Raw genomic sequence first — 23,803 nt, forward strand, 5'->3', positions numbered from 1 at the left:
TAATGCTTTGCTTGGGAGAGTATTTGCATATTATTGGCGATTGACTATCGACGAACAGAAAATAAATACATAATAATAATACAGATACATCAGCATATGCGCACACCTTAGTCTGACATGCGCAAAAATGGCTAAATATCCCCAATTTATCATTTATTTATTTTTCACTATCATATACAGAAACTGCACATTCAGGCAGCTAAATGATTGACTGAGTAGCATTTGTCAGCAATACTGAGTTAAGTTATTCATCAATAACTATAAACTCATTAATAACAGATATAGCAGTACAGTATTAAACTTAGCAATAAAATAAGACAAAGTTTCTACAACAAGTCTTTCTCAATGTATTTATCAGCAGTCTTTCGACAAGACTCATTCTTTGAATACATACACTTGTAAAGTTTAGGATTATTCAAATACTGTATATACTGATTATACATAATAATAAGTGCCATGTATATCAAATTTAACATAGTGGTCTCAATCATTGCAACATTCCTTGATCCTAAAACCATTTACTTTTGTTAAAAGTGACACGCTAAAAGTGACATTTGTGCTAGAGGGGTTTAATCATTTTAAATGTTATTTTGGACTTGGTGACTTACTTTAGAGGGGCTGTTAAGTCAAAAGGGGAATGCATGTTGTGTGTGCTTAACCCCCTACAATTAGCAGTTACCTTCACTTTTACAGGAGGCACTCAAAACCTTACAAGAGATAGAAAATGGCAACAGTCCAACTGGTAATTTGTAAATTCCAAACCTTAAACTCCACCACAGTTGTGAACTTGTGCACCATACTGGTTTCTAATCCCCAGCTGAAATATTGCTGTTAATTTGCTTATTTAACTACAAATCCATTTAATTGCATTGTTTACAGGCCTGGAGGAGGTGTTTGGATTTTAGCTGGAAAGTAATTTGATTTGTTGAATATCAGAACCCTTAATTCTGCCTAGCATCAAACAAACACATACAAGTGTATTCTGTTTGGTATCCCTATATCTGTGGTCCCTCACTCTGTCCCCAGCAACCTGTATTTTTTACTTAAGAATGATATACAGGTTGGTAGCCATCCTGCATCGCTTTTTCATGGTGACACAAAGCAGATGGGACTGTTTAATGTGTGATCTAAAATATACATTGTAAAAATGATCAAATAGAAATCTTTGTGGTAGTGTTTCCTGACCACCTTTCCGTTTGTACAGTGACAGCAACTGCAGCAGAACACAAAACAACCCCATTGCTTGCTGACCCTGCAGAACCATTTTAACTTTCCAAAAGTAGCTTCAATGTAAGGTTTTAGTTGATTTACCTAGTCTATTAGAGACTGGTTCAGAAAGGAGAAATGAAAGACTACCAACGGTAAAACATTTACAGGCTCCGACACAGCAGGGGTCCTAGCTTTGTACTACTTTATACATCTAAAGTGGATCACAAATTGGAATATATGTGTCCTGCTTCAGTTGTGCATCTTTTATTTATTTTTTACTGTGGGGTACCCTTTAAGGAGAATACATCATGGCCGAATGACTCCTCAGCAACACGTAGCTAAGTTTGCAGCTGTTTTTTTCTGAATACAGTAGAGAATAAAAATATAAAGCTGCAGTGTTCCACGACAGTAAGTAATTCTAACAATATTATTATTATTATTATTATTATTATTATTATTATTATTATTATTATTATTATTATTATTTATTTCTTAGAAGCCCTTATCCAGGGCGACTTACAGTTATAAACAAAAATACATTTCAACAATATAATTCTTTGGTTTCTTGTTTATGATATTCTTTCAAAGCCATACACCGCATCCGACTATGATGACTGTCCAGTTTTACATTCATCAAAATGGACAAAAGCTTTTCTTGAAACCCAACTAGGCAAATGTGTGTTTAAAATCTGTGTGTGCTCTCGCAGTTCAGCAAGAAAAAAACATCAGTTAAAAGATGATTTGTTATACTACACTGCTGCTGTTTTCAGAACAGGCTTATAAGGTATAGTAACACCTTTTAAAAAATGTAAAACAATTTTTTTTTTGTGCACAAAGTAACACTAATAGATGTAACTTATACAATTAAAATAAGATACTAATATTCGTAACTAACTTTAAGGATTTTTGCCTATGTATTGCCCTGACTTTATAGTGCCATTGCTTGGCACATGGCCCGAAATACACCCTTGTAGGGAGTAACTGGCTTTTCATAACTCAGCAAGTGCAGCTGTGACCTTGGAGGGATGATAGAACCATTGTTTCTGCTTTGAAAACAGTTTTGAGCCTATATACAAACCATAATCAAACCACGAGATTCATCCACTACTACCCCCAAGTCCTTTTCATACATAGCCTCCTCTATTTCGTTACTATTCATGCTGTACTTGCCTGTAATGTTTTTGCGCCCTATGTGCAAGACTTTACATTTATTCACATTAAATTTCATCTGCCATGTGTCAGCCCAAGCTTGAATCTTGTCTAAATCTCTTTGTGTTATTAAAGTTGTTGATTGGGAGTTGGCTACCCCTCCCAGTTTTGTGTCGTCTGCAAATTTGCATAGTTTACTGATTATGTCTTGGTCCAAGTCATTTATATAGATGAAGAATAGCAATGGTACCAATACTGATCCCTGTGGTACCCCATTTGTTACGTTACTCCAGTTTGATGACTGGCCTCTAATTATAACTCTCTGCTTCCTATCTTGTAATCCGTTATGAATCCATGCTGCTACTTTACCATTTATTCATACTGATTTAATCTTTTTATATAATCTTTTGTGCGGCACTTTGTCAAATGCTTTTTGAAAATCTAAGTAGATGATGTCATACGCACTATCCTTGTACACTCTAATAGTCACCTCCTGAAAGAAAACTAGTAAATTTAACCAGATCTACCCTTCCTAAAGCCATGTTGGCTGTCACTTATAATATGTTGTTACAATATAAATATTCCTCCATTTTACATATGATTGATTTTAAACTTATAGGTCTTTAATTCCCAGTCAAATTTATCTCCCTTTTTAAATATAGGAACAACACTGCCAATTTTCCAGTCCAGTGGGATGGCTCCATTATTTATATCGGGCCCTGAGGATTTGTTTATTTTAAGTGCTGCTAGTTCCTTTAGTACTTAATTCTCTTCTATAACAAACACTGGTAATGACGTTTGTGTACATTCTGTTAACCTTGGTATAGTGTATAAAGCCTCCTTTGTAAATACTTGTACAAAGTGTTGATTAAGTACATCTGCGATTTGGTTGTCTTTAGTCACTAAATTACCACTGCTGTCAGGTAAACTACTGACTTCCTCTTTCAGTTTCCTTTTAGCATTAACATACTGAAAAATTATTTTGGATTAAGTTTACTATCAGACACCACTTGTCTGTCTAATTCCCTTTTCACTCTTCTAGCCTGCTTTTTAAGGTCTTTACAGGCCTCTCTGTATTCTATTTGTGAGGCTGCTCCCTTTGATTTAACAGAAAGCTATCATTTTATTAAATTTTTAATACCCAGCTTAATAAATGGATTTACCCACTTTTTCTTAAGTCTACCTTTTCTCATTTTTGGGATAAATGTATCCTGCATTTCTAACATTGTATCCCTAAATGTAATCCAGTTGTATTCTGTGGAGGAATACTTTGCTATGCATTACATTAACCTTGTCATATGCATTAAAATAACATGTGTATCAAGTTTTTAAGGTATAGAGAACTCGAGATATGATATATTAAGTAGTTTGTGCTTTATAAGAATGGAACGTTTTTAACTGCTAGCCAGAAAGAGGAAGCTCTCTTTATTTTGTAACCGCAAGCTGCATCCGTGACACTTCCTAGAATTATCACTGTTTTAGTCAGAAAATGTAAGACAAACAGTCTGCTTGCAAAGTAGGACAAAGTTGGTTTTGAGTTATATGATTGGTCTCATCTTAATCTTCCAAGCTGTTGCTATCCAACGTATACTGAGTTAAGCTTCTGTGATTGGCTCGCAATAACTGTAGGTTGCAAGGTATATTATGCTTACTGACTCTGTGTAGTGAGAACTCTGCTCGATGTTAGTCTAGCACCACGTGTGCTGAGAGCGTTCTCTGGTTTGCAAATCATTAAATTTATTTAATCAATTTTGTCTGTTCTACTGAGTCTCTAACTAAGGGAGTGATATTAAAACTTCCACCACAATTCAACTTCATTATCTATTAGTATTCTATCCCAATGTATGTTTAGAAGCTCCTGTTGCATTCCTTTGTAATCTGCTGTCCTCAAATTGTAAACCAGTGTCTTTGATTTATGTACCGCCGCTACAGGTGGCACAGCAACATGAACGGTACCGAAATGAAGGTGACGTCAAGTACATCACACATACCATTTGGTGGTTATAGCTGGTCGGGAAATAGGTCAAAAAAGCCAGTAAGCTATTCAGTTCGCTATTCACTGCAGCGTCGCTATAGGTGCCACAGCAATGAATAGCAAGCAATGAATAGTTGACCTGAAGCAGTGCTAGAATGCTCTAATTTGCCAGCTACAGCACCTGTCATTCAATGCGTCTACTTTTAAATTAGCGGGTTAAGGTGTACGTAAGTGTTTGCTTCAGGTATAGGGTAACAGTTACGAATTTGATTTGAAAAAGGGCGCAAGAGATAGTGGGCCCGTCTGCTTTACCTTTCCAGTGACTCTGAGTCCGTCTGTGCTGAAGCAGGAGAGGGGGAGCTCAGACTCTGAATAGTAAATGCAAGTTAGTTTTGTTGCATGTTGAATATGATAAAGGGGTTTCGGTAAATTAGATGTTTTTCAATGGCATAAAAAGTCTTTTATTTTATTTTTTTAAGCATAAAGGTCAATTCTGTGCTTGAATTAAAAAATAAAGATCGAAAAAAACGTTAAATTCTTTCTAAAATAAATGTCGATATATAAATAAGATAAATAAATAAAATTGAATAGTAACAAGCATAGTTATAACATACACATTTTAATACACTTCTTATTACTAGTTTTGCTTAGTAACCTGCCAGGTAGCTACTTGAAGCATTTTAATTTAATTTATTTCTCTCTTTTTTTTTTTTTTTTTAGACCCATTGAAGTTCTGAAAACCTACCCTGACCTGTGGATGAAAAATGGTTAAAAACATTTATTACAAAGTTTTACTTGTTGTCTGTGTTCTAGCTTTTTTCCAGTATGTATTCAAATACAGCAGAATACATGAAACAAAAAGATATCCAGAATCACAGATGGAGAGTAGATTGATTCCTGGGAGTAAAAAACAAGTTCAGAAAATTGCATTCATTCCTTTGAATAAAAAAACAGTTCAGAACGTTAAATTGACACCTGTGAAGCAAAAAGTAACCAGGAATCACATTGTCCAAAATGCTATGACAGTATGGAAGGAAAACACCTCTACTGATGATCTTATCTCTTGGCTAAAGGATCTCAAGAACAAGTACCAGGCACAGAACAAATACAATGTGACACTGATCTGGAAAAATATGTCTGCAAAGCTGAGCCAGCAGGAGCTCCTGTGCGAGCTCAAAACTCGTGTACCTCTTACGATGATCAAAGCTGGTGATGGCCCCTTCAAAGGAGAGGATTGGCAGAAATACTTACCCACAGAGGACTTGAATAAGAAGTTTGAAAACCTCAAGCGGTGTGCTGTAGTATCTTCAGCAGGTTCTTTAAAAAATGCAACACTGGGAGCTGAAATAGGTATTGTATTTGTTTATTTGTACTGTCTTAACTTACATGATTATAAAACACCACTTCTGCCAGCAATTTGGTAAAACTATACAGAAGTAAAAAGTGAAATGGCACTAGCCAAAAAGTTTGTCTATATGACTCTGCTTCTTCTACAGTAGTTTAACCTTAGAATTCTAATTGAGCATTAGACGTTATATTGTGAGAAATGGTCACATATGCCCCCCAGAACAAATGAAACGACTTACAGGCTTGGCCCCACCTGCCATTATACCATATTGAATGTGCTATGCTATGACAGGTGTTTCGATTCTGTACAGATTTATTGGAAATTTGTATAGGAAATATAAACTGTAAGTGGAAACCAGAAGTGAGGTCTCTCTCATGGGAAAAATTTTAACTTGACAGCAGAGCATGTGAGCGGAGCGGGACCATTTTGCTAGGAGTGTGGATTGGAGTGGGTGAGCTGCCTGAGCGGAGCGTGAGTGTAAAACGCCTCTTGCACCGCGCCCGCTCCAAAAGATGTTTTGCAAAGGAAAAATACTTGACACTGTACATATAAGATGTGATCCATAAACGATGCAGCTTTTACGATGCTCTGACAATATTGTGCAATCTATGAAATCGCCCTGTATAATTTAAAGTTAACAAAATAATCAATAATATCCAATTTGCTCAATAAGAGTGTTATTACAACAGCGAAAGCCATCGAGGTGCAGAAGATTTACTTTACCCAAAGTGTTTTCATCACTTCATGTAAAAGTGAGATTGAATTATTCTCCAGGGAAATAAATATAATTAAAACAAAAACAAAAAAAACCCTAAAAACCCTGTTATTGCTGTAATAAATATTTTGCAGACCTTTTTTTTCTCTAAGTTGTAACGTGTCAATTAAAGTTATCAAATGTATTTTTGATAGGGGTGCACCGATAATCGGTAGCCTATCAGCATGGCACTGATATAAGGGGAAAAATAAGTTTTTGTTATTTTAGCTGATAATGTACACCTATATTCCTGCTTGAATTTCTTCAGGCACAGAATTTAATTTTTGGTCAGGCGCGCTTACTAAAAATGACACAAGAACACCGACACCCATTTTCTCAGTGCTGTGTAACGTGCGATCAAAATGCAGTAAATATGTCTCAAAAGAGCGGTGTTTAAATTTTTATCTTTAGACAACAATAGGATAGCGAGTTGTGTGCAGAACACACTTGATGCTACATTAAATTCAACGATGAACTGCGAGTAGAATATTATTCTAATGCTTGAAAAAAAAGGTCGAATCCTAAATAACATTAATAGTTTAAGTTGTTATTATTATCTGTAGTTTAGAGTACATCCTATACAGTTACCAGACTAACATTCACCCTAAGTAATGCTTTGTAGTTGGTTTCAGGCTGACAAAACTGTAATAAATATAGGTGTATTTATTATTCGTAAGAAAATAGTATTAACCAGGCAAATTATTGTTCTGTCAAAAATTAGGGGTGCACCGATAAGATTTTCTTGGCCGATACCCATAGATAGCCGATGGTTATTTACCCATATCAGCCGATACCGATAGGATACCGATAATAAATAGACAGTGCAGGTAAACTACTATAACAAGACATAGGGCCTATATTTAAACTGTTTTATAATTACACATGTTAAACAGTTAACAGATATTGTTTACTTGTTGCATTTACGTCAGAAAATGAATACAAAGAGTAACTCAGTATTATATTGTGTGCTTGTCAGCAATTTATACATTTGTTTTACAACATGTCACACAAAAATAACACTTTGCATTTGTACTAGTAAAAACACTTCTGTAGAAAAAATATATAAAATATATAATGTGACATTAACTTTTATAGCCACTTGCTGTCAAACATTGCCTATTATCACCTATACGGTACAGTAGAAAATAAAATTAGCCTACGCAATGTCAACTACAAGCATACACTGCTTAAAAATGCAGCCCAACTTAAATTGTTCACTTACTTTTTGCACATTAAAAAACATAAAACACTTTCACAAAAAATGTAATATCTTTAATTTTGTAGTTCCCCCAGATGCCTGGTACTTAGCTTGTGCTTGTCATTGCTTCAGGACAGTTACTGTTGCCACAAGCAATGATCCAGTAGGAGTACCCTCTGGGTTAGATACGAATGCCTTATAAATCATGAATGAAAATAAACAGTCAAGCATTTTCCATTATTAAAGACACACAGTTACAAAACTGCTTCTGCGATGTCTCTGATCCGTCTCCCTCTCTTGGCAGTTTGGCATCACCTCAGGTCCTCCTCCGTAGCTCACTTGAGTAAATCCTTGAACGTGAACAGTTTAGCTGAAAAGCACTTTTTTAAAACCAAGACTACAGCAGCAATGACAACAATCTTCCTAACTTCCAAGTAGTTGTGGGCTCTCTTAACGTTAAGTGGGAATTACCTTTTGTAATTTTTGTTTATCTTGCTCTTTTTGTTTATCTTAATCTGCATTGGTTACGGGTGTATTAGGCGGCATTTTGAAGCTGGAATTTATTACTGTGCTGTCTTATTTAGTAACAAATTCAAGTTTGACTGAATTTTGTAACCTGATATTTTCATGGCATCTTTTTGTTTTTGACTAAGTGAACAATTTAAGTTGGGCTGCATTTTTAAGCAGTGTATGCTTGTAGTTGACATTGCGTAGGCTAATTTTATTTTCTACTGTACCGTATAGGTGATAATAGGCAATGTTTGACAGCAAGTGGCTATAAAAGTTAATGTCACATTATATATTTTATATATTTTTTCTACAGAAGTGTTTTTACTAGTACAAATGCAAAGTGTTATTTTTGTGTGACATGTTGTAAAACAAATGTATAAATTGCTGACAAGCACACAATATAATACTGAGTTACTCTTTGTATTCATTTTCTGACGTAAATGCAACAAGTAAACAATACCTGTTAATTGTTTAACATGTGTAATTATAAAACAGTTTAAATATAGGCCCTATGCCTTGTTATAGTAGTTTACCTGCACTGTCTATTTATTATCGGTATCCTATCGGTATCGGCTGATATGGGTAAATAACCATCGGCTATCTATCGGTATCGGCCAAGAAAATCTTATCGGTGCACCCCTAATTTTTGACAGAAATTAATGTTTTAATAATCAGTTTTATTAAAAACATCAGTACCAAAGCAGGGACCGGGTACCCGATTTTAAAGGAACCGTTCGCACATCACTACATTTTGGAAGCGATTTACACCAGCAGTGGAGTGGAACGTGAGTGGAGCTGGCTGCAGAATTAGAAGCACCGGAGCAGAGCGCTAGCGGAGTCACCAAGATGTGTTGGCTGAAACAGAGTGACATACAAAGAGTGAATCTAAACAATAGATTAGTTAAGGTAACTCTTATATTCCGTACCCTTGCCAAGTTTCTCTTTAACAGTTTGAGCTGTGTGTATTACTAAGCCAGCAACAGCATAATGCAAATTAATCTAAGCTTTTCTTTTGCACTTTAAGATGACCACGATGCTGTCATGAGATTCAATGCCGCTCCGACTGATGGCTACAGCATTGATGTGGGGAAAAAAACTTCTATTCGAATAATAAATTCACAGGTAATTACATATGTATGCTATAACATGGTTTTAATTATTCGTGTTGTTTCAGTAAAGCATAAAACACTTTTTGCACATTAAAAAACAAAATGTAATATCTTTAATTTTGTAGTTCCCCCAGATGCCTGCTTGTGCTTGTCATTGCTTCAGGACAGTTACTGTTGCCACAAGCAATGATCCAGTAGGAGTGCCCACTGCGTTAGATACGAATGCCTTATAAATCATGAATGAAAATAAACAGTCAAGCCTGCAATGGATGTTACCAGGTTGCGGAATCCTGGAAGCAATGGCCCAGCCTGGGAACTAAGCACGATGAATCATGATGAGGCTTTTCCTCTGTAAATGTTACATCTGTCTGTCCTAGTTTTAACTACAACACCCCTCACAAGATACAATACCTCTGCTATGTGATTTAAAGAAGTTATTGTTAATAATGCTTAATATTTCTGCTTTGTTTTACAGCTTGTGCATGATGAAAAGCACAATTTTCTAACCGATCCTCTTTATCAGACCGGAGTGTTAATCGTGTGGGATCCTGCACCATATAAACAAGATCTTCAACATGTGAGCATAGCTACTGTCCTCATTCTGGAAGCAGTAAAGACATGCATCTGACTGCTCAGCAAATGGAGCACAGATGGCAGATATGACATTGGTTTTAGAACTTAATTCCCTGCCTGTATACTTTGCTTGTCCACTTTATTTGGACCTGTACCAAATGTCATGTTTGGCCATCTTTTCCATTATGATATTGCCATCATGTCATAGATCTCACATTTTCCATTATTAAAGACACACATGGTATCAACAACATCTGGAACTTATTCTGGTGGTTGTTTTTTATTGGTATTTTCTGGAACTTATTAGTGACCTGGTGTTGGTGTTGTCTCGAGGGATGTTAATCAATTAGGCAGAGAGTCAGGATGACAAATGTGATGTTCAAGTTCATCCCAAACATGCTTAATTGGATTAAGATCCAGGGATTGTGATGGCCATGGAAGACACCTGAAGTATCAGCGGATATTAAATTAAATAAATATAGGGTCAGTCCATGTCAGATCACTCACCCTTGAAAACGAAGGTTCATAAATGTTGATATAAATAAATTACTGTAAAATACTGTAGCGTGCACAGGGGGAAGGCAGCAGCAGGACTGGTAGGTGACGTATTCACACACAAAGACATAAGCCCGATATACACTCCTTGTAAAGGAGTCGTCTTTTGTACAGCGGTATCGGCGCTATGCTTTAGTGCGAAGTGTGGATGTTTGTCTTGTACGAAGATATTATTATTAATGTAATTTTAGATTGAGAGGCCAAATCTTTTGAAAACGGGTATGGAGTTGTGTATTTTTTATAAATGTGTAATAGCGCTCATAAACATATTGATAAACAATATCACATTTGCCAACTTATCCAGAGTAGCAGACTGAGCTGTTGACGTAGAAGAATTCGAGCTATCGTGTATGTTATTTATCCTTTTACACTTCAAACAAATATGTTACAAAATTGCGAAAAGTGGGCGAACTGTATTTGAAAGTGTATCCATTAATATATTCATTTTTATTTGTCCTGTGTTCTTGTTCATAGTGGTACAGCAACCCAGACTATTCCTTCTTTGAGAGGTATATGGAATACCGTAAGAAACATCCTGAGCAGCTCTTTTATATCACAAACCCGGTTATGCAGTGGAACCTGTGGGACATTATCCAGGAGAATTCAGTGGAGAAGGTCCAACGCAACCCCCCTTCCTCCGGGATGCAAGGTAATGGAACTGGCTTGTTTCAGCATTCATACAAGGTTAAAGTACAAATAGTTTCAGTAGATTTTACCTGATATGTATTGCCATCATGTCATAGATCTCACATTTTCCATTATTAAAGACACACATGGTATCAACAACATCCGGAACTTATTCTGGTGGTTGTTTTTTATTGGTATTTTCTGGAACTTATTAGTGAACAAATGAGAAAAAGAGGTCACACAGTGATTGTATGGACATTGAAAACAGGTTAGCCATTGGTAAAAATGTTGATTGTTTAATGAGAACTTACTTGTAGGTGTTAAAAGAAGGCCTGGTGTATGGTGTATTTCCTATGAAAAATGATCCGACCAAAAGCACCTGCACAATATGAAAAAACAGTTGGCCAGGTTAAACAAGGCACTCTCTGGATGGACTTTTCATTGTTTATTAAAGGGTAGGATCAAGTTACAGTGGCATCAACTGTATCTTGTTAATCTTGGTAATAAAAAAATAAGTTGGTGACCTCTAATGGGAGAACCTTTGCATTGCACCCTAAACATACAGAGGCAACATCACCGTACATGTCACACTGTAGTTTTGTTCAGCATGTTCTTAAATAGCTTTTATCAACATTATGGGCCCGATTTTGGAAAGGGGTTTCAGTTTTGGTGTGAATGGCAAAATCTGCAGAATTTTCCCACCTTTTAATCCGTTAACCTCCGTTTACCCACCAGCGGATCGCATTTCATACATCATTTTCTGTGGTTCTTAGGAGCGTTAAATTAATAAGTAATTAGCATTCAAATGGTGTGATCCGCCAAAAAAAAAAAACTATTCAAATGTTTTAGCAATGTTATATAAGCACAACCGAAACCTGTCCCAAAACAGCAGAAAAAGTGTCAAAAATGCAAGTATATACTGTATATATGTGTGTGTGTATGTATATATAATATATATATATAATGACATTTACCAATAGTAATGTGTGTGTGTGTGTGTGTGTGTGTGTGTGTGCATATACATATGATAATTGCTGTTCATTTGTGATTTTATTTTTCATTTTTTATTTCAATTTTTATCTTGAGTAATAGAAAGGAAAGGTAACCCCATATTATTATCTATAAGTGGTTCCTGACACAGTAGACTCTTCCTTGTTCAAGTCATCTGGGACCACACCACGTTCAGCTGTGGTTTGTTCTTAACCTCTACCATGCTAAAAATAACTGGTCTACACTTTGTTTTATGTTTTTGATACTTACATTTCATCAAAAATCAGTAATCATCCTTTGAATAAAAAATACAAAGACAACTTTACAGAAACACTACCCTAAAGTACTTTTCCAAAAGACTACCCTAACAAATTAAAACTAATAAAATAGCTTAAAAATTAGTAGATATACATATAGATTGTATTAGTTTACTGTTTTGGTGGAGTTATCATTCCCATACTTCCTGAGATAGTAGAAATATATGTGTATGGCCAACAGATGGCCCCATTAATCCTAAAACAGTTTATACGCAAATTATCCTTTGTCTACACACTTACTGCAAAGCTTTATCACAGTGGAATTACACAGTGGGTAGCTGAAAGATCTGATTTAAAAAACAATGTATATAACGGCTCAGCCACAGTGAACCATGAAGACATGTAGTAGTTTAGTGACTAGGAGTAATTCTTTAGCAAACGCAGCAGCTACTTGTGCTTTAACCTGTGCACTGAAGTATGAAGCATTGTACACTGGAGCCTGTGTGACTCTGATATGCTTCCCCATCTTACTCACAATCAGCCTTGTTAAACTTCTGGAAGTTTCTTCTGGAATAGTTAGCAAGCACAGCAAATGATGATCTGAGCTAAAACAACAGTACAGCATGGTGCAGAACAGGATATTAAACAGGAAGAAATATAATAATTAGAACAAGGTATAAAGTATGGTATTATCTGTGGTTATCTTATGACTCAAGCTGGGTCTTCACCTGACCGATCTGGAGGTACTGTACCGCTGAAGAACCTACTGAGGTGAGAAGTAGTTGCTGTTGGTTTGAGGGCAGTTGAATCAGAGTTATTATTATTATTCATTTCTTAGCAGACGCCCTTATCTAGGGCGACTTACAATTGTTACAAGATATCACATTATACATTATTTCACATTATACAGATATCACATTATTTTTACATACAATTACCCATTTATACAGATGGGTTTTTACTGGAGCAATCTAGGTAAAGTACCTTGCTCAAGGGTACAACAGCAGTGTCCCCCACTGGGGATTGAACCCACAACCCTCCGGTCAAGAGTCCAGAGCCCTAACCACTACTCCACACTGCTGCTTAGAACAAGGTATAAAGTATGGTATTACAGACATTTCATGGAGTTCAGAGTTCACTGCCGCTGCCCACCAAGTGCACTGAGGTGGTGGATGTGTGGAGGGCAGTGAGGTTGCTAGCTACGAGCTGCTCAGTAAAGTTTATTAGGTGAGGACCCATCTTGAGGTCCACCTTAATTTACAAGACATTCAGTCATTTAGTAAAAAGCTTAATTTATCCTGTTGGAACCAATGATGATTGCAAATTGGCCATGGATAAAGACATGACTGCAGTTCGTGTTAATGTAACCTCATTAAGCTCAGTACAGAAAATAAATCAGCTTGCAATATAGATTTGATTTTCCATGTGGTGCTGTCTGGCAGCTGTAGCGAGTTTCCAGGAAATCTGACTGAACTGGACTGATCTTGCCTCATTGGACATTGTTCAGGAGATTCTGGCATATTTCATGTCTAATGAAATGTCTGTTTGAATCAAACAGTACATGTGGGCGCCTTTTAATTTGTTTCTTTGTATTTGTATTGATGTTTTAATACTATTAACAGTGGATTTGTTCTTCTGTTTATGGTTAGTTAAACAGAAAGCAGCTACAAATATAATTCTAGCTTTTTTTTAATATACTTTACTTAATAGTATATAGTGTACACAATCATTTACAGTGATTGATTTATTTTTTTGCATTTCCCATATGCTTTAATGGTGTCTGCAGTCATTCAGAGTGGTTTTGGGTTTGTTGCTGCATTGAGTTGCTGATCTGTACATTACTATGTTGCCTTTAATTGCTGTTTGGAAATGATGCACAAGTTGGGCTTTATGTACACTGTACTTGTATTACACTTCCTGTGAAAGAGCTACTTATTGAAGCATTGTTAAATAGTACCGCGATTGGTACATTTTTTAAAAATGTATTATTACTTAAATGTTGGTATTATGTAAATTAAGTAAAACACAGTCAAACTGTAGTGTCACACTTTTAAATGTTTAAAGTCCAGCAAGTAATGGAGTTTTATGAAAATGACATAGATGTGCAGAAATTAAAACTTCAAGACATGTTTTTGGATATAACTTGAAAAAAGATCCCAATATCCAGTTTCTATGGTGTCATCAGATTTTTAAAAACTGAATATGCTACTCGAGTACTGAACATGTTTAAGAATCCTTCTGACTGCTCCTGTTTCATTCTGCATTTCCAGATGCTCATTCTCCAGCCTCTGAGCACTTAAGAACTGTCTTCTGTCATCAATGGGACAGATGAGGCTGAATCATGTTGCTGTCTTTAATGCTGATCAACACCTTACCAGAGACCTAGATGTAAATAAGATTGCTGACTGTTCCACCCCGAGGGCTACAGTGAAATGTAATGTCTTAAAATTGGGACCTTAGTGAAGACCGTATGTGTACATGCCTATGGGTAGTATGTCACTAGATTGCCAATAAACACAGGCAGTGCTTTTGAGTTCGTTTTTAAAAAACTGGTTGGGTGGTCCTGCCCATGAAGAGTGGGTTTTCTGTCTTTATATTGTAAGTAGTATTGTGTAAAAATGGTGTACATTTATTGTGTAATTATTGTAAATAATTAATGAAGTACCTGATGCTCCTGGGAGAGCCCGTCTGCTGTGTGTGATTGCCAGCTGTGGCATCTAATCAGCAGGTAGGTGTGTTCCAGCGGGGCGTCAGGTATAAAAAGGTCCAGTTTATTCACCTCAAGGCTGCTGCAAAGCCAACAGGTTAAATATCTTGCCAAAAGCCTCGATTATCATGAGAGTAACCTGAGACCGAAACCGGCCACGGCCGAGCGAGTTGCCGGTGTCGGGGTTTGTTAGGATTGAGCATTGAAGATTAGTTCTGGGATTGTACATTCCCTTAAGTATAGTGCGCAAGGTGTATAGAGCGGGACCTCCATGTATTAGGGAGTAGTGCACGCTGTTTTCACGGCACCTTGTATCTTTATAGTTTTTGTACTGTGTTTTATTTTGCTTTACTTACATTCCGCTGTATGTCCTCAGTACGCTACCATTGTTGGTAATGTCACGTGAGCTGTTTTCACTGTGAATATGTAAATAAAACCAGCGCGCCTGTGGGGCATGTCAACTTTAACCTCCGTCTCGATCTCCTGCCTGCCACTCGGCAGCGAATGCACACACCCACATGCCAGCAGCCTGTCACAGATGGGTTATTAAAAATGATGCCATTGAAGAGAAAGGTCATGATTTAACAACTATCAATAAGAAGGTAAAGATTAAGTTCCATAAGAGGGTAATACCACCCCCTCCCCACTCCCAACCCCGGTTTGAAGGACAGTTGCAGAAGAGTGAAGGAATCATCATAAAGATCTAGAACAGCAGTCACAGCGGTGGTGGTATCTGTGGAGGCTGGTTTTTTAAAAGCATGTCTTACAGGCTCCTTGTACAAGGAATATCAAAGCTGAAGTGTCTCTTTGAACACGTCTGTATCGTTATCTTAAAATGCAGATGTCCTGCTTCCCAGCATATCATCAAAAAGACCTTCTGCGGCCCCAAACTCTTTACACCAGGTGACGCATTCAGATATCGCTTCCCGTCAAAGGATGATCTGACTCTGGCACATTTCCATTTTTCACTTTGAAGCGATACACGTTTAACAGTTCTAATTAAAAGTGAAGGCCAGTTGTTCAACAGCTATTAACAAGCCAGTCTCGTATGTAAGCCTCTGGGAATTTCAAACACGATACCTAACTAAACCACCTGCTGTTGTTCTTCATGTGTTTTAGCCTTGCGGGTTATTTCTTTGTTGACTCCCAGGGGTACAAAGTTGTTAAAAGAGACAGAGTTAGCTGTGTTTCACTGGCCTGTGGTGACACTGTCTTTGGAGGTCTGTCATAGCCACAAAGTTTGCTGAGACAGCTATGATGATGGTTTGTCTTTGCTCTGTAAAAGAAAGGGTTGCTAAGTGATTTTTAAATGATTGTTAAGGATTTCTTAAGACATATGACCGGAATATAGTGTCTAGATATATAATGTACCAACGATGATTCGTCTTCCCCATTCTGTTCCAAGGAATGGGTCATTGTTCTGCACATTGGGAAGATTAGGTTATCTTCCCAATGTTATAGAAGTAATTCAGGGAGCTGGGGGAGTTTTACATTCATATTAAGTGTGCAATCCTGCGCTTAAGTTTTTTAAAATAAAAAATAACAAAGCAACTATATTCTCAGAGACTTGAAATTGTACATTCAACAGTTTGGAAGGTACGATTTGTTTTCTTCTAAAATAGATATGTTTGTCAAATAAAGAAAATGTGATAAAATTAATTGACTTACATATTTTAAAAAGGAGTGGTGTCATAAATAATAAACCCTTTTTTCTCTGTTTTCTCAGGCATCGCATTAATGATGAGCCTCTGTGGCGAGGTGAATGTGTATGAATTCCTGCCTTCGAAGAGACAGTCTGACATTTGTTATTATTACCAGCAGTTCAATGACCGAGCCTGCACAATGGGTGCCTACCATCCTTTAATGTATGAGAAGAACCTGGTTAAGAGGATGAACCAGGGAACAGATCATGACATCTTCCACTATGGGAGAGTGACCTTACCAGGATTCAGGAATATTCACTGTTTAGCAAAGGCAAGGCAGACTTAAACTGGTACAGCAGGGCTTAAAAATAATAATACACTGGGATGTGAAATCTACTGAACGCCTCCATGCTAAATGTGTTGGGGATCGTGACATTGACCTAATATTGCCGCAATACCAAAAATGTGTGATTCAGACTCTTGCGCTACATTTTAATATTCATAGTTTGATACTTTATGGTGTAACAAAAGTTAATCTTTGTAAAAAAGCGTTTAAAATGGAACCATCTGCAGTAGTGTTACTGCCTCTTGCCTCTGTAGTGCTGTACAGTACCCTTTTATTGACTTTCACTGGGAACTAAATTCTAATGGGTTTTGAAACTTAACTACCCAGTTACAAGTACTGCAATGGGATTATTGATTTATTTATATTATATGTACTATATCGCTTTATTAAGACTGTTATGTTATTGCGATTGTTTACAATTTTTTTTACAGTGTGTATGTTCTAAACTTGATGTTGAATATAACTACTGAAGCATTTATGTTGGTATTATCCCTTCCTGCTGTCTGATAAAAAAAAGAAACCACTGTTTATTTTAAAAGTTACTTCACCACATATAAAAGCACAATGTATATATGCACTTGATAAGTGTTTGTGCGTGAGTTTTTTTTTTTTTAATAAACCAGACACTATAAAATTACTAAAACAGGGCTGATATGCAATGCAGGGGTTTTCCTCTAATAACATTCAGTAGGGACTGATCTTGGTGGGGCATTGGTTGATCAGATTCATACCTTAGTGTTAACTATGGAAAACGCCACTGAATATATTTACAGCCAGGACCCAAATAGTGAGCTTTAGGGAACTCACTGTCTTGAAGGGAAAAACACAATCACAATCAATGCATAGTTCACACACCCTAGTCTCTGTAAGTCGCCTTGGATAAAGACATCTGCTAAATAAACTAACTAACTAACTACATAAGGCTTTCACTATCTATTGCAATGACCACACCACTGGTGACTTCTGCTAAATATGGTTTTGCAAAATCCTGATTGAGGAGGGGAGAATAAATACAGTATGTTACTTCCCAAATGCGAATAAGACAAACATCCTACAATTGTGTTGAGCTCATGAAGGAGCGATAGAGGTCAGCAGTACTGGGTTGCAGTTGTCACAGCTCTTACAAACAATTACCTTTCTCTAGGCAGTGGGGAGCTTTCTACTGGTTGTGTTAAATTGAAAAGTTCAGTTTACAGACCCTGGGCCCAAACAAATAATAATAATAATAAATGTGCAAGATTAGTATCTTTGGGAATCAATTTCTCATAGGGTCCCAATTCAATTATAGTGAAAGTATAGATCCATGCAATAAATGAAGCAAATGTGGAGCAAGATCTTTTTTAGTATGATTAATCCATGAACATACAGGACCAAAACATTGGTTGCATTTATTTAAAAAGGTGTTGCCTTCGGTAAGTAGCTTACACCAGTTATTCAAGTACTACATCTAGTCAGCTAAAACTCATCACACTGAAAGGAAATGTTCTCTCATTACATAGATACACAGATCGCATTGATTACATTGGGCTTCTTTACTAGAGTTCAGTTTATTTAGATAGAAACATACAGGCTTAATTGCAAATTACCTGTAAATTATATTCTTGGATGATATACTGATAATGATAAATTACAGGTTCTGGTAGTTTATGCTCTGAACCTACATTCCTTCTGTAGTCTTGCAAGCTGAACTTGTCAAAAGCTACTTGGCTCGTACCTGGACAGATTCAACAGCAAGAAGTAGTGTAGGGGAGAAGTCTTTTCACGTCAATATCCCAGCATGGTATTGGGTGGTATTGAGCTACTCTTGTTGAAAAGCAAGTAGCGTCAAAAATGCATTTTTATATATGCTTTTACTATAATGTTTTATGATTTATCCTATCATTCTGAGCACTTCTTACCGCAATAACTCAAAATGTTTTTTGACTATGATTGTAAATTACGACGGCTGTGACTGGTTCAAAATACAGAACACCACATTACTCTGGTTCTTAAATCACTGTACTGTCTTCCTGTTAAGTTCAGGATTGATTTAAAAATGCTGCTTGCTGTTAATATCTTATGCTCCGAGTCACACCTTGAGATCAGTGAATGCTGAACTTTTGGTAGTTCCTAGAAATCATCTAAAATCAGGAAATGGCAAGGGCCTTTGGTTGTAATGCTCCATCCCAAGTCATGTCAGAAATGCTTGCACAATAAAATCTTTTAAAATCTCATTTTCAAACATTTGGTTTGTGTTAGCTTATTTTTGTGCTGGATTGATTTGACAAATGGCTTTTTGACTTTTTTTTGTAAAACGCTCTGGCATGCTCTGCATGAAGAGTGCAATATAAAAACAAATTATATTGTATTGTAGGAGTTCAGGTGCTGCACTTCAGTTCTAGTTGCCTCCTATAGACGCGTGCAATGTAGGCTATATCAGCCAAAGTGTATTTATAGTAGTAGTCACCAGCACCATTATTGTCAGAAAAACAAAATGAAACCTAATCTAAATTGACTCTGCATTAGATTGAGCTGGCTGTTACTTCTATAATGTTTATAGGCACCCAGTAGGATGAAAGTTACTAGTAAAATGGCTTTGTTTAATTCATCAAGTCAGCCTGGGAGAAGCAGTAGACTTTTCATATTGAATATATTGTTAAACTGTACATTTCACAATATGACCGCTTACAAGTTGCATATCAACAGCAACAGTTTGGAAGGTACAATATGACATGGTTATCTCTTACAGTGAATTGCTTTTTTTTTTTTTCATTGGAAAATGACGTCTTCTCAAATAATGGGATGTGTGAATAATTATTATAGTAAATGTAGTTTCCATAACAAATGCTACATTGGGATAATTTGTTGTCTGCATGATTACCTTCATGTTTTATTATGGTAAAGACAGTCAGAGATGTGAGTCAAATAAATCAAAGCAGTCCAATGGGCATTCTACAGCACACTGCAACTGAAGTTATTGTGCTTGCACAGGAACCTTTTAAGAATGCTATTATATTAAACATCTGTTTTTATATAATTATATAGATAATTATAGACGGCTTAGGATCTTTCAAACTATCAGAGTGTACATTTTGCCTTCTGTATTCCAAGACACATCACAGGAATCCATTCATGAGTTCAACTTTCAGTTTTTACTCTGCTGTTTTCTCCATATGAGCATGATTGACGTCACGTGCTTTAAAAAAACCATACCTGAGGCACCTCTCGGAATTCCATTCAACTCCAGAGTCCATTCAAAACGATTCACAATCGGTCGCGTACCTCAGCCACTTAACGGTATTCTCTTCATCAAACTGTTCCCTCTTTTCAGTGAAATTAACAATGGCGTAAGTAAAGTGATAATGATTAGAAAACAAATATAGATGGATTCTTAACTTGTGTACTACTAATAAAGAAGTATATAATAGTTATACAGTAGTTCAGTTAATGTCTGCGCATTGGGTTACAGTAAAAGATGAAAATTCAGGAACTGCCTGAGGAATTACAAATGCTTACATTTACTCCATTTCTCATATTTTGAATAAAATAATTATGAAGACATAATTATTGAGAGCACATCTGCAGGGGCACTACATTTCACCTAAATCTGTGTATATGTGTGTAATTTGCCGATGCTGTTTCCATTTGAATTCCTGTCAATAGCCTCCTTAGTGATGCAGAAAACACTGCGGTTGCTGGAGGGGATTGTATACCCACTGCAGAAATAAAATAGCAAAAAGCACACACACATGACATCTAGCGCTGTAATCTATTTGCAATCAGTCTGTTAGTGCTTGTCGTTCCTTCAGACACAGACACTTGTTTTCTCATGGCCAAGGTAGTACAATTGTTACAGATTTAACTCGCAGCAAACCAGATACCAATGCCTTTGCTGAAGCAGAAATGTTGGATCATTATGAGACAAAAAAATAAATACTGATACATAAAGAAAAATGAAATTAAATTAATCTGGATCTGGTGGCAATATTATTACATACTTTAAAAATGTTAAGCAGTGATAATAGGAAATCATGTTCTTTTTATTGTTGGCTATTCAATTTCAACTTTATTATAATAACCATAATGTATCACTTTGAGATTTTTAAAAATGACCTATTCTGAATGCTTTAACTTGGAGAGTTAAAAATCAGTTTCAGAATCTTAAAAATAATTGTGGGGAAACATATTACTGTTGCACTGTGCACAGAAGCCCATAGATGAAGCATTGTGTTCTAAAACTTGTAAAATGATCACCTATTTTACAGAAGCAATTTTTTCTGGAATAGCTAGTAAGCATGGCAAATAATGCCCTAGTAAAAACAGAACTTGTGTGATATTAAACAGGTAAGAACTAAAGGGAGAAATACAGGGTTAGATTTAATTCATTTTATTTCATCATCAATTTTTAAAAAGCTGACACTGAACATTTTACTTGTAATAATCTTTTCATGTCTGTGAATGTTAGTGATGTCTTTTACAGCAAAAACAAGGCTGTAGGATACTTGCAACAACCTTAACATCAGTGGGCAGGATCGCTAACCAGATGCAGCACAGTAATCAAAAGAGCTGTACTGATAATACCAAATGTTTCAGGCAGTTGCATTCTCAGGGTTTGTGTTGCCTAGGCAATTATTTGTGACAACTGGTCTAAAGATTTTTTTTTTCACACAGTTATAAATCAATATTTCAAAACACAGGCTTTGGTGGTTCCTTTCCTTGCATCTCTCAAGTGATTCTTTTCTGTTTCCCAGACTTGTTACAGATTTTAAACTTTTGAATGTATTCAATTTTAGGACTGAACCCCTGCCAAACAAAGTTCATATTGTGTAATGATTCTCAGTTGCTTGTTTGCATGGAGTTTATCTATGGGTGGGTGGCGTAAAAAGTTATTGTTGGCAAATTACAGGATTTTACAGCAGCATGGCCTTGTTACAAGTACATTCTTTCACACAGGCATAGTCTTTGTCTGCATTTATTTATTTTTTTCTCTGCCTTTTAAAAATCCACACGCATTGATCTATTCATGTCTCTTGATAAGAGTGGCTATAGACTCTGCTCCTAATCCATCACTTTGCTAACAACAAACCTGTCCCTCTTAAACTCACTACCATGTGTAAAAGAGTCATTCTTTGTCTGCAATTATGAGGTCTTCCATCAGTAATCAGTATTCGTTTCCATCTCCAACATGGTAAATGCTAAGGGTGCACTGATACTTGTACAGTATTTTCTGAAAGATTGCTTTTAAGAAATATTTGTCAGCATGTATGAAATAAACCAAAACACCTATTTATGATCATGTTGATTTAAAAACCAGAAGAGCATGCCCTTTCCCCACCTTTCCAATGTATTTATTAACTTTCACATAGAGTGTTTTAAAAGGTGATTGAAAGCTAATTTTCCTCTATCAGGGGTACTTGTATTTTTAGTGCCATACCGAGGCTTAAAACTGACAATGAAAATATGTTACAAAACTAGCAAAAACAACTGATTCATCACATAAACGTGACCTTTCGCTAACTTGACCTACCGCTGTGGAAACTGGGATCTGTACTGTATGTCTTTGTGGAGTTTAATCAGAGATAATGCCAGGACTACAATCCCACAATTCACTGCAGAGATGATGCATTCCTAAGAAACTAAGGAAAGTGAAAAAAAAAGATTTCATATAAAAAAGATAAAAGACAAATAATTGCTTATAAAATATAAATTTGTTTTAGTTAGTTCTATATTAAATAACACTTTCAGATTGTTATAGATTGGGACTCAATAAATGCCTTTCTGCGGAACTGTTTCCACTGGTGCCTCACAGACCATGGTTACCACGGCAGCTTCACCAGGCACTGCGAGCCCTGTGCCTCAGTACTGCAATCTTCTGGCTTCCTGCTGCTGCACTTTCACAACTGGCGAGAGCGAGACCAACTCACCGAATTGTGACATCTAAATACTGCAGGCTCGTCTTGTAGACCCAGGCCCACCGAGAGGGCGGGGAGGACGGGGAAATTTCCCCGGGGGCCCAACGCCTCGAAGGGGGCCCAACGCCCCGAAAGGGGGGCCTGATGAAGGGGGAACTTTTTTTTTTTTTTTTTAATATACATAAAATATTTTAAAACAACGAGCCCTGTACAAGACCCTTTGCGTTCCCACCACCACATTAAAAAGAAAAACTCCCGTACTGCACACCGAGCCGATGTGCTTCTGTTGTGTAATGATTGTGTATCGAGGCGCTATCAAACACTTCCTTTCACACAGTGCTTTGAACTTTCGTATTTCATATTTTAGTACACCAAAAAGCTGAAAAAAAGGCATAGCAATTTTATGTATTTTTTTAAAGACTCTTAAAAACTTTAAAAGAACCCTAAAGTTGCACAATATATACCACAGTAGGAATTATTCTATTATTAAGATCTATAATTTGCTCCAAACAACATGTTGCAGCAGTTTCTTAGAAAAATTGTATTGTGTAAAATAAATAAAGTACTTTCTTCAGCTGGTGCTAAACACAATTAGAGAATGATCCGTTATATTGCTTAAAATACAAATATATTTACCAATACTGGCTTTTAGTTAAGAGTAGAGATGAGTGGTTTATTTTTGGCACGGGATAAATAAAATAGTATATAGCAACACCATTAAAATGTAGTTTATGCCAAAAATGTATGTTATTTGATGTTAAGTAAGCTTCCAATTAATGACTATAACACGTGGAGTTTGTACAAAAAAAAATATTTATTCACTTACCTAAAAAAAAAAGTTTGAATACTGTAAATAACTTAAACATAACTACTTTGAGAAAGAGTAAACTATCCTACTGCAGATTTTAATTGAGATATTGAAACTTCTACGCGTCGTTGACAGTTGGTAGCAAACCACTGAT

General features: G+C 36.3%; 1 protein-coding gene across 4 annotated transcripts in view; it reads left to right on the forward strand.

The window, feature by feature from the left end:
- LOC117422944 (beta-galactoside alpha-2,6-sialyltransferase 1-like) overlaps positions 1–17,426 on the forward strand; it is a 31,213-nt gene extending 13,787 nt beyond the window's left edge. For 3 of the 4 annotated variants that reach the window (XM_058990148.1, XM_058990147.1, XM_058990146.1), the window contains exons 2-6: positions 5,054–5,683; positions 9,168–9,265; positions 9,728–9,829; positions 10,855–11,029; positions 16,688–17,426. In XM_058990148.1, the coding sequence (XP_058846131.1) occupies positions 5,098–5,683; positions 9,168–9,265; positions 9,728–9,829; positions 10,855–11,029; positions 16,688–16,950 (1,224 nt within the window). In that variant the 5' untranslated portion in view covers positions 5,054–5,097 and the 3' untranslated portion in view covers positions 16,951–17,426. Of the gene's footprint in view, positions 1–1,242; positions 1,618–5,053; positions 5,684–9,167; positions 9,266–9,727; positions 9,830–10,854; positions 11,030–16,687 lie in introns of those variants that run through there. The other variant, XM_034038195.3, reaches the window with a different exon arrangement.
- Positions 17,427–23,803: the final 6,377 nt, after the last annotated feature.

Source organism: Acipenser ruthenus, chromosome 17 (genome assembly GCF_902713425.1).
Source record: "Acipenser ruthenus chromosome 17, fAciRut3.2 maternal haplotype, whole genome shotgun sequence".
Classification (NCBI taxonomy): domain Eukaryota; kingdom Metazoa; phylum Chordata; class Actinopteri; order Acipenseriformes; family Acipenseridae; genus Acipenser; species Acipenser ruthenus.